Genomic DNA, 14,446 nt, shown 5'->3' with positions numbered 1-14,446 from the left:
GCTGGTGTCCAGGTGTGCTGGCACTCCTGTAGCAGTGGGTTATGGAACTGGTATGAGTGAGTTTCTGTGCTGTAACTGTGTCAACCATCCTTTAAACCAATTTTGTATCAGTTCAGTGGTGCTTTTGTGCCTTGCAGTTGCAAGATGCAGCTGTTTAATTATTTTGTCTGTAAAATCACCTTGAATCATTTTCCCCCATGTGCTCAACTTGCATGTGCCTTCAAAAGGCAATTTACTGGTTTGTTCATTAATCTAGTTCCTGTCTGCTGTGCAAAATTGATAGCTTTCACGTACAACTTCTACCTTAGGCAAAGAAAAATTCTTTAAAGCCAGAATGCATTCTCTCATACTCATACATCATTAAGAAAGGAAATGTCAGGAGTATGTGTGGTCCTTGGCGCTTGGATGGTGTAAAAGCAGAGAACATTTTTCTTTCAATGGGACACTGATTGGTTCTAACTGCAGGAAGAAGGGTGGGATCATGCCAAGGTTGAGTTCAGCATCTCTACTGAAGTCTTTTTCTTGGCCTCCTCTACAAGATGGGAGACTTAGCAGGACTGTAGGGTGGGCTGGTGGGACTGCTCTGCATCATCTAAACTGCTTATGGAGCTGCAGTGTTGCTTGCTGGCCTTTGCATATTTTAATTTATGACAGATGCCAGGCAATAGACTTGTCTTCCCAAAGCATCACAGTGTTGAAGTGGAGCAAAGCAAGGTCCTCACTTCCCCTTGCCTCACACTTCCACCCTGGCTGCTGTCCCAGTGGGGCGAGAAGCTGCCAGCAGCCAAGGGAGCTGTGCTCTGCTCTGGGTTGTGCTGCTGTAACAGTGAGGTTGCGATAGATGCAGCAATAGCAGTGGCTTCAGCAGCCACTGTTGAAACCACTTTGGGCAGAAAATTTGGGCAAGTTGATTGTGGCTGGAGCTTGTACCAAGGCTCTGGGCGCAGACGGGGTGCAGCTGCTGCAGGGAGCCTGGCTGAATCTTGATCTGCTTAACGAAGGTGTGCAATAAATAGTTAACTTCCAGACTGTGGTGTTATCATCTGCAGGGCTGGATCAGAGCAGTTCTAGGCATGGTACAGTACAGCCACAGAATAGCAAAATTCACGTTAAAAATCCTTTCTATCAGGGAGCGGTCATTAATGTTATTAGCTCAAGAAATAGATTATTTTTCCCTCTTCTGCTTTCTCTTATTTTTTTTCTTTCCTTCCCTTGCCATGTGCAGCTCTCATGAACTTGGAGCTGAGCTGGAATTGCTCTCATTGTCACATGTCTTATTTAATTGTGCAAATTGCTTTCTATTCCAAGGACAAGTTAATGCAGAAATGGAAAGGATTAGAACTGCTGATTGCTGTTTCTTTTAATTTTTGGTTTTAGCATAACAATAGCTGCTATTTCAAAAGCAGTCCCTGGCTCTGCCTTGTCACCCTTCCATGCAGGGAAAGTACTGGGGTAGGGCCTGATTCTCTCCTGCCCTCTCCCTCAGGAATGATCCAGTAACCATTACTCAGTGGGGATCGTCTGTAAATCAATCCCATGAACTCTGGGCTGAGGCTTCTTGAGCAAGCCAGCATAAATAACATGAGTTGGAAGATGCCATCAGGAAGGGACGTCCCTGTTCACAGTGAATGTCACAGGATTGGATGTATTTTTTAAGTTTCACATAATAAAAGGAAGAAACCAAGCTTAAAAAAAAAAAAGAAAAGAAAAAAAACATAGATGCTTTCAGGTTTGTCTAAAGACAGTGCAACTACTGAGTGTTGCCTTAGAAAAGCAAACATTAAAATGGACATTATCCCAACAGCTTTTAACCACTTTGGAAATTAGTATTAGCTGTTGAATGAGAGCACCGGCTAGCTTTGTACTTGAATTATTGGTCCGTAGTTTGCGTGGTTTTGAAGTGTTTCTCTGCTCATTAGGGTTTTGTTTCTTCAGCAAATTGAAGAAAATGTTTGGATACTTAAACCCACTCAATCACTGCCATGTGTAGGTAGATGTTTTTCAGGTCATCTGCCAAGGCTGAGAGCTTGCCAAGCAAACGGTTTTGCTTCCTGATTTCTGTAAATATATTAAAGGCAAAACCAGGTGGGAAAGTATCACACCCTGTTCTGGTGTTGTGCGTTGCGGTGGGAAGCTGGCGTCATAAAATTATAGTTTTCTTGTGTGGCGTGGGAGTTTTCCACTCATGCTTAATTAAACTGCAGCAGGCTGCCCCATTCAGGAAAAGCATTTCTGTTATGTTGTGGCCGTCGTAACAGCGTGAGAGATCAGCAGCATCAGGCACATGAGGTGCTGGCAGTCCCGTGTGCAGCTCCCTGTAAGGCTGGCGGGAGTTTTCACGCATGGGTTGAGAGCAGTACACTGCCATTAGGGTTTAATCTTTTACAGGTGAATGTGCACCAGCCCTGAGTGCAGTTATATGCAAGATGGGTGAAGATAACACTTGCTACTACCAAAGTCCAGGAGGGGCTTTACGTGCAGGGTATCCCCAGTCAATTACACTTGGTTTTACAGTAACTAGTTTGGCAAACATGCTATACATGACTGGTATCCAGATATCGCGCTCTAAGTGCTGGAGCAGCTTCATACATGGAAAAAATATGTTCACTTTTGAAGGGATGAGTTGTGTGTTGGATTGAGGGGACACACTGATGTTGTACCAGCACTGTGCAAGACCTCTGTAATGAGGAAAAAGGTGGCTTTCCTCTGTGCTGGGCAGTGCAAGCCTGGTGAGCATGAATTAATTCCTTTGAATATCTCCAATGTAACAGGTGCAACCACAATGAGTCCTTGGCTTTTCCCTCTTCTTTTGCATTCCTCCACGCTGAGGGCTGAGCATCTTGCAGTCCCTCATGCATTCTTTCCTCAAGTACCTGACTCCTTTGGAAGTTAGTTGTTTACAGGGGAAATTAAAGCGACTGGCCAAGGGCACTGAGGGAAGGCACACAGCATGCAGGGGACTGGGAGAAGAGCTGAGGTTAGCACTTTCTCCACCCTCTGGTCTTCCTCTCACCTATAAGTTATTTGTATGCAGAGTTGGCTTCCCACACTGATTGGCACTGCAGAAGTCAGGATAATGTCACGGTTGCCCACGAAGCCATGCCAGCATGAGAGCAAACCTTGCCAGCACAACGGCATTGATTAGTGCAGAGGAACTAGGGCAATCCAATTATAACCACAAATGCCATTGGCTTTCTCAAATTCTTACTCGAATAACTGTGGACTTTCTGCTGTGTTAAGGTGGTCTGGCCTATATCGAGAAAAGGGGAGTTCACAAAGCTTAGCTAGTGCAGAGTAAATGGAATTTAATTCTTACATACTCTACTGTCTATTTACATGTGGGGAAAAATAATGTTTTTTTGGATGGATAGATGTTAGCCAACCCCTTTGCCTGCCGTGATATTACAGTTTGTATTTCATAGTTCTTTTTTTGGAAATTATTACCAAATATCCTAGAAGGAAACTACACATCAAAAATAGCCAAGAAGTTTCTTATCATTCAAATCTTGTTTGAACATTGAATATTCCTTTGTTCCCTAATATTATGCTTCCTCTAACCTACTCAGCAGGTCAGATAAGGAAATGGGATATTTTTCACCAGCATGACTAAATTAAACTAAAGCTACAAAGACTGCGAGGGCTGTAGCCTGGAGTCTTAGATGAGTCGTTCAGATCTGGCTTTATATTAAATGCAGAAACGAACAGACTCTCGTGGATGAATCACATTCAATTAGCAACTTCCTATGATGAAATGATTAAAAATTAAGTGGCATCAAATAAGACTGATTTTGCTCTTACATTTAAATAATGCTATAATTACACACTAATCAGATGGTAAATCTTAATTGTACATGTTCCATATGTTTTATTTGCCTGTTCTCCCTCTTTACTCTGTCGTCTTTGTGTCAGCATGGAATATATTTTCAGGCTGCTTTTATGTTTGGCCTAATTGAATATCAAAAGCAGTATATGTGAAACTTCCTGAATTCTATTCTTTAGCCAGTGGCAGCTGTGCTATTAGATGACCTTTACCATTCCTGTAGCACGGAATAATAAAGGAAGGGGGAGAATTGAAGCCCAGCCATGTTATTGTTAGAGACAGAAATAAATCATATATAATTGCTTCACTATGAAGGCCAAATCCTGCCGTCCTTCATGCCTGAGCTAGAAATACAGGATTTGAACCTTTGTTTCCTGTGGTTTCCTGGCCACCTTGGACGTGCCCAGAATCCCCACACCATAGTGGCTAATTACCATCATTGGACTTGGGGCAAATGAGTCCAACCACATCCTGGGTCCTACGGTGGCCCCACTGCCTGAAAACCATCGCTTGCAGTGTCATTGGCTTCAGTGAGGTTAGCTAAGCCTTTAAAAGTTAACAAAAGCCTCAGATTTCAGACAGCCTGGTGGGCTTCCACGTAGGGCTTCTGCTATGGTTAGCTGTTTAGAACAAGTTTGCTTAATGGTTGGTTGAAGTAAATAGATATTGTGACATAAAATGCATGGATTATCATCTGTATTCGCTCCAGGATGTACTTTATGTTTGTCTGCTTTTTAATCATAGATCATGAACATAGTCATAAAAAGAATAAGCGGAAACACTGGAGAAAACAATGGGTAGAAAGCAGCTTATTATCTGACACGGAAATGTTGAAACACAGCCTGGAAGTGAATCCGTTTTCTGCAGATAGCAATGAGACAGGGAATGTCAGTGAGAAGAAGAGCCACAGAAGAACAAAGCGGTTCCTCTCCTACCCTCGATTTGTGGAAGTGATGGTGGTGGCTGACAGCAGGATGGTTGCCTACCATGGGGCTAATCTGCAGCACTATGTCCTAACGTTAATGTCAATAGTAAGTATTCAGCTGGGCAGAGAGGTTAGCCCACTGTGCCCAAAGATCTTACTTTGGGCTGAATTTTTGTGTGATACCAGCAGTTTGCCTCAGCTAGGTATGGAGATAATGCCAAGATCAAACATGCATTGTCTTACTTGCTTCTTGAATAACACTGAGTATTTCTTCTTAAAACAGGTGGCTTCCATCTACAAAGACCCAAGCATTGGAAATTTAATTAATATTGTTATTGTGAAGCTGGTTGTGATACATAATGAGCAGGTAATGGAAGTGGTTTTCTCCTCCTTCTGTTTACAGTGGCATTTGTAGTGGGCCTTGTGATGAATGACTGAATACCTGCTTCGTGTCTCTCGCTTTCTAGGATGGTCCTGCAATATCCTACAATGCCCAGACAACTTTAAAAAACTTTTGCCAGTGGCAGCAATCTCAGAACCACCCTGAAGGAAGTCACCTGCAGCATGATACAGCTGTGCTAGTCACCAGGTATGGTGAATAGTCTCATGAAGCCACGTCAGGCTATTAGTATGTCAGAGCTGTAGCTATGTGAAACATTCAGTTTTCAGTGTGAGCGTAATAACATGCAGTTGTGAAAGCAGTGTGATTATGAGCATAATTGGGATAACGTGTCCACCATAGTTGTGGATGACAAGTTCAGGACTGCCCGGGGACTGACCAAGTTTCAACATGTGGTGAAACCCTCTGGCTGGGAAGGAGCTGGTTCTGATTTCTGCTGAATGATATGACACAACAGCATGAGGAGGTTTGGTGGTCGTCCACCAAGGAGTGTTTATGAATGTTTTTATTCTTGTTCTTGTACTTTAACTCACTGCTTCATTGAAAATTAATATGTCAGGTCTGTTCTGCTTTCAGACAGGATATATGCAGAGCGCATGACAAGTGTGATACTCTGGGTAAGGAAAACCTTTTCTTTGTAATTTAAAAACAGTGTCAGTTGCCTGTGCTGAACTGTGGGCAATGTTTCTTTTTTTCTATTGTAAATCTCTGTGTTCTCTTCCAGGTCTGGCAGAGCTGGGCACTGTCTGTGACCCCTACAGGAGCTGTTCAATTAGCGAAGATAACGGGCTGAGCACTGCTTTCACAATAGCACATGAACTTGGCCATGTGTATGTTTTATGTAAATACGTTTACATTTAAATAGCTTGAGATTTATGTTAGCTGAGGCTTGCCAGCCAGGCTGTGACTTGGTACCCACTGAGCCTAATTATTTGAGAGGAGATAAATGTACTTGGGTAGAAGGTGTTACTACCTAGGAAGATTAAGCTGTGATGTGACTTGGAGGCAGTGGAGTGCTACAGAGTTTATCTTAGAGCTACAAAACCAACAGATCTGTGTTTTGGGAAAGAGGATTTGACAGTATCACACAAAACTCCTAAGCAGGGGAGGAGAGGTAACAGAATATCTTGTTGTCTTGTAATATCTTGTAGTATGTTGTTTCTACGTGCAGATGTCAGTAGGAACTTCTGCAGCCATGGTGTCTTAGCCATGAGGACAAGCTGGCTTTTTGGCCAAGATTGGGAGGTGCTGAGGGCCTTGGGGAGGACACATGCAAGAGATGTGAGGATAGCACAGCAGTTATGCAAAAGGGGGATTTACCCAGCACATCTGGCAGCTGGTTGGGATGTATAAATGAGCCTGACCCATCTGCTGAGCCATTTCACTAAGGCAAATCTCACGCTAGTGGGTATGCCCAGCAGAGGTGCTGTCATTCAAGATTCACCTCCTCCAGTGGAAATTCTCTTGACTTCGAGAGTGAGCAATGAGACAATCATTTTAGCTCATGTAATCTTTTACCCCTAGATAGGGCCCTATTTGGAAGCTGGTTCAGTGCAACCTCACGCCTGGTTTGCAGCGGAAGCCTGTAGGTGTGGGATGGATGAGTACTCAGGAACAGATTGCTTGTTGTTTTACACTCCCCTTTTCTGCATGGAGGGCTGGTTCAGATGTTCTATTTTTAACATCAGTAGCATTCGTTTAAATGAGGTTTCCTGACAAAGTTGCCCAAGGCTTTGCTTTCCTCACACCTCAGCTGTGGCTAATTCCCTCGCTAACATTGCCTCAATGTTGCTGGGGGGTTAGCAGTGCTCCCAAGCAGGAAATGCCTCTTTGCTCTTTTGCAGGGAGCAGAGGCAAGGTGGTTCACTGGAGGTAATCTTAATGGGATATAAACTCCCCGGCCTTCAGGCACGGGATCACACTGGGTCATTTCCCCTTTTCTACTTCAAACAGCAAAGCAGTTTAAGCCTTTCTGTCTCCGTCGCATATTTGCCGCATTCTTCAAAACATCATGTGCTGCAAACTTCATGTGGGTTCGTGCTGATATTCGATGGCATTTTGTAAACCTGCCACATAAAGTGTAGGAGCCAAGTCTGTCCCCATTGCAGCCCATTTCACAGCCTGCATAGGGTGCAGCCCATGTACATGAGGGACTTTGGGCTCTGGTTTTCAGTAGGCTCGAGTCATCCCTCTCTTTTGGGGACTTACGCTTGGCTTTTTGGCTCAATTCCAGAGAACTTGCCATTTTTGTGAAGGTGAAGACAGGGTCTGGACCATCAGCTGGAAAGGAAACCACAGCTGCAGTTGTGTTATTCTGAGCTCCCAAAGGACTTGTCTGGCTGAACATGGGCAGTGGAGAGCTTAGCAGGGTGCTGCAGGGCAGTGCTAGGAATGCAAATGTTCTGAAAGCATTTCAGTTGTGCTTGTTGATGCTTATGAATATGTGAATGTTAATACTTTTATTCTGTAGTGCCTATTTGCAGGGAATCTATGAAAATCTATTGGGTTTACTTAGTTTGCACTATTGCTCGTTCTATGCTGGATACTTGCTCTTCATCTTTTCTTCAATTGAATTTGTCACTGTTGTGTATCTCTTAGATTTAATATGCCTCATGATGACAATCATAAGTGCAAAGAAGATGGAGGTAAAAATCAACAGCACGTCATGGCACCAACACTGAACTTCTACACCAATCCATGGATGTGGTCAAAATGCAGTAGGAAATACATCACTGAGTTTCTGGAGTAAGACTTTCCCTGTGTGTTTTTTGGGCTGTTTTTTGCATGTGCCTGTATCCCATGGGGTTCTTCAGTTAATGTGAAATCCTGGTGTGCAGTGTTTGGAGGAAATAAGAGGGATTTGTGTGTGCACACACCCTTTACATAGAACAGGAATGCAGCCCTGGCATCCAGTCCCTGCCAGTTCAGCCTTGTGATAAGCTGGCAAGGACTGGCCTGTCTAAGGGAAGGAATAAGTCTTCCCCCATGGATGTTGCTCTTAAGGAATGTGTGTTCTCCTCTAACCTGAAGAGTGAGTTCTCCAAGTCCTGTGGCCCACATACAGGGCTATATTTTAGGAGGCACATTGAATCTGCCTTTCTGCTCCGGAGGTCAAGCTAAACACCTTGCTCTAGTCCATCATGGAGACACTGTTGAAGGAGCCCTCAGGTCAGCTTGGTGCACAGTGATCACTCACTTTGCCATGATGCCTTCCACGAGATGTGATGGGAAGCAGAACAAGACCCACAGTGGTGCCATGGCAAAACCGGAGGCCCAATCCTTTGGGTGCTGATCAGTTATTTTTGTTCTAAATCTGTTCTAAGGCTTGCTCAGAAATCAAAACCATGCTCAGACCTGCTTTTGTGAGGGTAGCTGGCTGCACTGTGGTATAAAGTTGTTAGCACAGCATGAGGAAGGGACGGTGAATGGGGAAGCAGCTTCCTACGCTCCTGTGCTGGAGCCTGCAAAAGCTGTTCAACTTGGGAAGTCTGGTGCCCATCTGCCCTGAGGCCAGTTCAGATAAACACCAATGGATTGTAGTCTCACCACCTCCTGTTTAACTCCATTTTTCTGCTCTGTGTTGTAGCACTGGCTATGGGGAATGTCTGCTTGATGAGCCTACATCAAGAACTTACGCTTTGCCTCAGCAGCTCCCGGGGCTCATTTATGACGTCAATAAACAATGTGAGTTAATTTTTGGACCCGGATCCCAAGTGTGCCCATATATGGTAAGTGCACTTCCACACTTTGGTCTTTCTGGTGTTGCCAGAGTGTAATAAGTCTGCCCAGGGTTGGGTGAAGAGGGTAAGGGGCTGGTGTGAAGGCTGCTCTCACCAGCTGGTCCTTGGTTTCCCTGGCTGCAGAGATGGGGCTAGCCATGAAGTTACCGTCAAGCTTGTGATTAAGTGATGGATCCTAGGAGGATCATTTCATGAAGGGCCATCTATCCTGTAGGGCGTGTGGCACATAAGAAGAATTTATTCATATTTTGATGTTTTCAATATCTTAAGCAGATGCAGTGCCGGCGACTTTGGTGCATTAACATTGATGGTGCACACAAGGGATGTCGTACCCAGCACACACCTTGGGCTGATGGGACAGAGTGTGAGCCTGGAAAGGTCTGTAACCATGGTGGTTTGCATTTCCTGGGGGTCAGGCTGAGTGTATCAATCAAATATCCCAATAATGTGATTAAAACACACTGCACAGCATAAAAGCAGGTTTAAAGCAGGTATTCTTTTTTGGAGTGCTTCTTTTTTTTAAATTAATGCCCTTGAGTGAACTCTTGAGCAAAACTTCTGTGAAGTTTCCCAATGCTTTTATTAGAAATTTCCTATGTGATGTGAGTAATTAGTAATTTTGCTAAACATAAATTTGCCAACTGGCTTCTCGTCTTGGCAACTTTAGAGTAAAATATAGAACTGGTTGACATTTTCTTTGTGGAACAGTTCTGGCAATAATTCATAGAAGCTTTCAATTTCCATGTGCAGTGTTAGCTTCCAAGTAGCATTGTGGTTTCTAAATGAGTGTTTAGTTTTCAGTCATGCAGATCTCAAGAAAAATAGTTGGAAAAGAATTATTATTTTTTATTGAGATACTTGCATTTTTTGAAGAACTGTAACTGGTTTCCCTCATTTTTGTCTGAAGAAAAGGTTTTTCCATCCATCTCTAATAAGAAGCGTGCCAGGAATCCAAAAAGCATACCTCAAAACTTTGCTTTTGTGACTACTAATGGTAAAGAGTTAAAGTTTTCATTACCTAGGAAGACTCAACATCTTAATTCATAGTTCTTGAAATGTATTTTAATCAAAATGTATCTTAGATGTTATCTTAGATATAATTTTCTATAAAAGCTATGGATCTGAAAAGTCATTTGTTCAACCAACTTAACTGATGTCATTCAAGACAATGGGCCAAATGTATCAATTTGCCTTCCTTTCTCGTGGAAAAGAGCAGTCAATACAACTGTTTTTGTTGCTGAGGCTGTGCATTAGAGATGTGGTTGGAAATCCTACTCCTGTGCTATTCTTTGGAGCCAGTAGCTCACCAATATTTACTGCTTTGATGTAAAATCTCCCTATTTTAAGAATCATGGTAAACCTTGTTATCCCAGGAGTTCCTCCGACTTCTTGTGTCCCTTCGCTTCTTGAGAAGGCCTTGTGTCATCAACTTCTCTGTGTGTGAGGTTGGGCTCTGTTTGCCATTGAAATCTCAAAAATAACTGTTTTTGTTTTGAAATTCCAAAAACTGGGCTGCAGTCTTCTTCAGACAAGCCTTCAGTTACCTTCAGAGATTGCCCAGAGTGATATTCAAGCATCTGCAGTTGAGCATACTTTTAGCTGGGAGGCTGAGTGCATCTGCATGGATCTTAAAGCCTCTGCACTGGAAAACATTTTACTCCACAGATTTAGCCAATCTGACAAGGCTAGGGAAATTTAGACAAACGTGACCTGAACTTCTTAACTGAGAACTGAAGGGCCTCTTAAGAAAAAACAACACACACCAATTATGTTTAGGCATTTGAATGTACTCTCAATAAAAGGGCTTTATGGAGTAATTCTCGTATCTCTGTGTTGATCTAAATTCAAGCTTAAGGTTTGAATCATCATCAACTCTCTCCTCATAAGTGTTTTCTTGGTCTTGTGAAGTGCTGAGGTGTGATTCCAGAGTGCTTTTCCTTGGAATAAATCACTATTTTGGTACTCAGGGCGGCCAGAGGCCCCATCAAACTGCTGCTTGCTGACTAATGCCTTGCCTCAAGCCTACATATTTAAAGTCCAGGATACGTGGGTTGGCAGATGGAGAAAATACCATGCCTTTTTTATGGACATATCTTTGGAATTGAGGGAGCCTGAATAGCTAAGACCAGTCTAGCAAAAATAGCTGGGTTGGAGATTTAATCAGGCTCTAAATTTATTCTTAATTCAGGGGTACTAAAACAACACGGGAGCATTAGCTTATGCATATTTTGCATGTGAGGACATTGAATGTGATACCACTAACCCAAGCAATGAGCCCAGCCCGGAGTTTGGGTGAATACCATTCATGATGGCTTACAGTGTTACACAGCGCCGATGCATTACGGGTTAGAAATAAATCACTGTGCCACAAAGAAAGAAAACAAAGAGGGTCGTAAACTTGGGCCTCGATCTCTTGTGGGTTTTGGGGTTGTTTGAAGAATGGTAAAAGAAGAGTAGACGGAGGGTAATCATTTCTGTCTCCTGCCTTATGGGCAGCAGGTAGCGTATATGTTATGCATGCATGAAGCTTCACAACACTTGTCTGCCCCCTGCTAATCTATTCAGCCGGAGTCAGCCCATGGATGGGAGCTGGATTTGGTGAATTATCTAAGACTCCTGCGAGAAGACAAAGGAAAGGAAAGTCTGTTATAGTGTCTCCTGTCCCTGCCATTGCTCTCCTGTTCAACTTTGTGTCCGTTTAAGTTATTTTGAACTTGCTCCAGACAAAAACTCTTTTATTCCCTTCATTGTCTGATCTGTAAGCTCATAGGAGAGAGAGCCCTGGCAGACTTTTTAGTTTTCTGTTGTAATTCAACATAGAAATTATTTTTGAAATACAAAAGGCATGAAGGCTGCACAGCCAGACTATTCACAGCGTGGTTCCAAGAAACACCATTGCGTTTCCATAAGATAATCTTGCTGCTTATTTAAAACAGCTGCTCTTTTTCTTTCTTTTCTTTTTTTTTTTTATTTTTTCATTTTTTAGTTTTTAACACCCTTGATTTGCTATCAATTCCAAACTCCCAGTTTTGAATAGAATCAAGAGATGTAGGTGATTTCCTGGTTAATTCTCAATCACAGGATGGAAATGTATAGGTCATATCACAGTTCAATAGCTGTGTGCATTCAGTAGTTAGCTATTCGGTCATCTTCTCTGGGTCAGTGGTGCCAAGCATGACTGTGGTTATACATTTAGCTGTGAGCATCAACATGTCTGCAAGAAGTTCTTCTCTGGGACAGCACTGCTGTATTTATATCGTGTTTCTGTACGCTGGTCATAGCTGTTAGATCTCTTTGGTGCTGACATGGGGATCCCCATCTGCAGTTCTCAGCCCTCTAAATTTGCTGTTTTCCAGATAGGTTTCCCTGAAGTCTAAAAGAACAGGGTGAGCTCGTGGTTTTTCACAGTGAAACCTTTTGGCATTAGTAAAGGAGCTGGAAAAATGCAGCACATCAGTAAATTTGACCCTCTTACCATAAAGATCATCAGGTGTTTCAGAGTCTGAGCCGCTTCTGGTGGGAGGAACTAAAGCATGGACATGTTTTAATGATGTATCCACGTGTTTTCTCCTTTAACCCTCTGACCTAATCTGATTTGTGAGCGATCAGCAATGTTTGAGCTTCATGTAATTGCAAAAAATGTGGGCATCTGTTATCAGGTTAGCGTATCTCTGGGAGTGAATCTGCATTAACAAGTGCTGCTTAGTGAGAGTGAAACCCCATTCTTCCATCCATCCATTTTGCTCAGCAGGGCCAGAACATGTCTCTCCCCTAGGTCATCCCTGTCGGTGCAGTTGTGCTAGCAGACACACTCCAAGGAGACACGATTTATAACATACAAACCAGGGACAGGGGCTTGCTGAGATAATTTAAACCAGTTTCACAAATGAAAGAAAACAAGAATTATAGCTGGAAAACACAAGTGCAGACCAGACCTTGGCAAGTCAGGTTATGACTGAGTAAAAAAAAAAAAAAAAAAAAAACCATAACAAAAAACCCCCACAACTTTGGATTGAGGAATTCATTTTTCTTTCTTAATTTGCCCTTTGGATTGGGAAGCTTCCTTTCCCTCCTCTGTCCTGGGTTCTGCACAGCTGTGGGGAGGTTTGTGTTTTCTCTGTTATTTCCCTTTTGTCTGTCTCCTCTCCTGACACTTTGTGGTTCCTGCTGCTCTCCAGGAAATCGGATAAGCAGCTTTTCCAAAGTGCTGTGAGCACTGCCGTGCTGTTCGGCACCAGCAAGCAGGGAATATTTGGTAGATGTTGTTATCGTCGGTCATCCTCCTGTAAATCACTGCTGTGGGCTCTGCAGATTGCCTTTGCTTCTCTGTCATTTTTTGTTTTATCAAAATGATAATAAGTCCAGGTTTGCTTTTTCACTGCAAAACAGTTCTTGCATTTTGATTGCTGATTGCTGGCATTCCCCTCCCTGGAAGCATTCAAAGCCAGGCTGGATGGAATTGTGAGCAACCCGGTCTAGAGGAAGGTTGGAACTAGGAGATCTTAACAGTCCCTCCCAACCCAAACCGTCCTATGATTCTATGATTTGACTCATCATGGCAAAGCCATGCAGAACTTCCCCATCTCTGCCTGCAGCACTGCCGTTACGGGATGTGTGTGCCCAAGGAGCGCGAGGCGCCGGTTGTGGATGGAGCCTGGGGCACCTGGAGCCCTTTTGGGACGTGCTCAAGAACCTGTGGCGGCGGCATCAAGACGGCCATCCGGGAGTGCAACCGGCCTGAGTGAGTGCCTAGATGTGGGGGTGAGGCTGAGTCATGGGTAAAGTGCACCAAAATGGGAGAGGGGGAAAGGAAAGAGCTGTCACATCTGCATTAATTTATTACCTCCTGTTTTCCCACTTAATCCTGATGGTGTTTTTCTTCCCCTAATGATCAGAGGAGTTTAGGGTCAAGATGGGCTGTGGTTTTCATCCATTTTTCACCATTTTAGCCCTGCTCCGACTGCTTTTGCAGCTGTTTTCCTATAGGCCAGACCCTTCCTAGGCCTTTCTGCTATCCTACTGCAGCTCTGGCTGGTTTTGCAGCTTTTGGCTATATTTGCAGCTGATCCTTTATCCTGGTATGTTTCAGCTGGAGCAGACTAGCAAAATCTCTGTAGAAATCTGTGCCCCATTAGAAAGTTATGCTCAAAAACGTTTGTCATCAGCCTGAATTGCTAAATCTTGACCCATATGGAATGGCAGGGAATTTGGCCGTGGGCTTCAATGAAAAGAATGTGTGAAATATTAATAATTGGTTGAGCAACTGGCATGAAAGCAGAGCGTTTGCACAAATTGTGAGCTGTGCTGGTTGCTGTTTAACTGCATCCTTTTGGCCCCAAGAACAAGAAGGCATGGGCACAGCACTTCCCAGGCTCTCGTAAGGGGCACACAGTCAGGTGGTAGAGAGCAGATGGGTCTGGCTAGAGGAAGGATCTTAAAAAGGCCAACCAGGTTCATTGTGTCTCACCTTTGGTGTCAGGCAGCTTATTGCCAAGGGAATTGCTATTAGTGATGCAATAGCTTTTGCATCCCTCTGTGAAATCTGCTGCAAGCCTTTGGGG

The 14,446-nt window shown here is 43.5% G+C and overlaps 1 protein-coding gene across 1 annotated transcript in view; it reads left to right on the top strand.

The window, feature by feature from the left end:
• The window catches only part of ADAMTS9 (ADAM metallopeptidase with thrombospondin type 1 motif 9), a gene marked incomplete at both ends in the record, with an annotated part of 62,353 nt that overhangs the window by 8,238 nt on the left and 39,669 nt on the right, over positions 1-14,446 (top strand). Inside the window, 9 exon segments of the mRNA XM_079540335.1 lie at positions 4,565-4,851; positions 5,029-5,112; positions 5,213-5,334; positions 5,722-5,762; positions 5,870-5,975; positions 7,744-7,890; positions 8,732-8,873; positions 9,159-9,263; positions 13,481-13,626. Coding sequence (XP_079396461.1) covers positions 4,565-4,851; positions 5,029-5,112; positions 5,213-5,334; positions 5,722-5,762; positions 5,870-5,975; positions 7,744-7,890; positions 8,732-8,873; positions 9,159-9,263; positions 13,481-13,626 — 1,180 coding nt within the window.

This window comes from Tetrao urogallus (assembly GCF_951394365.1).
Source record: "Tetrao urogallus genome assembly, chromosome: 10".
Classification (NCBI taxonomy): Eukaryota; Metazoa; Chordata; class Aves; order Galliformes; family Phasianidae; genus Tetrao; species Tetrao urogallus.
The sequence above is the reverse complement of the archived record's forward strand: the minus strand, read 5'-3'. Positions and strand labels throughout refer to the sequence as shown.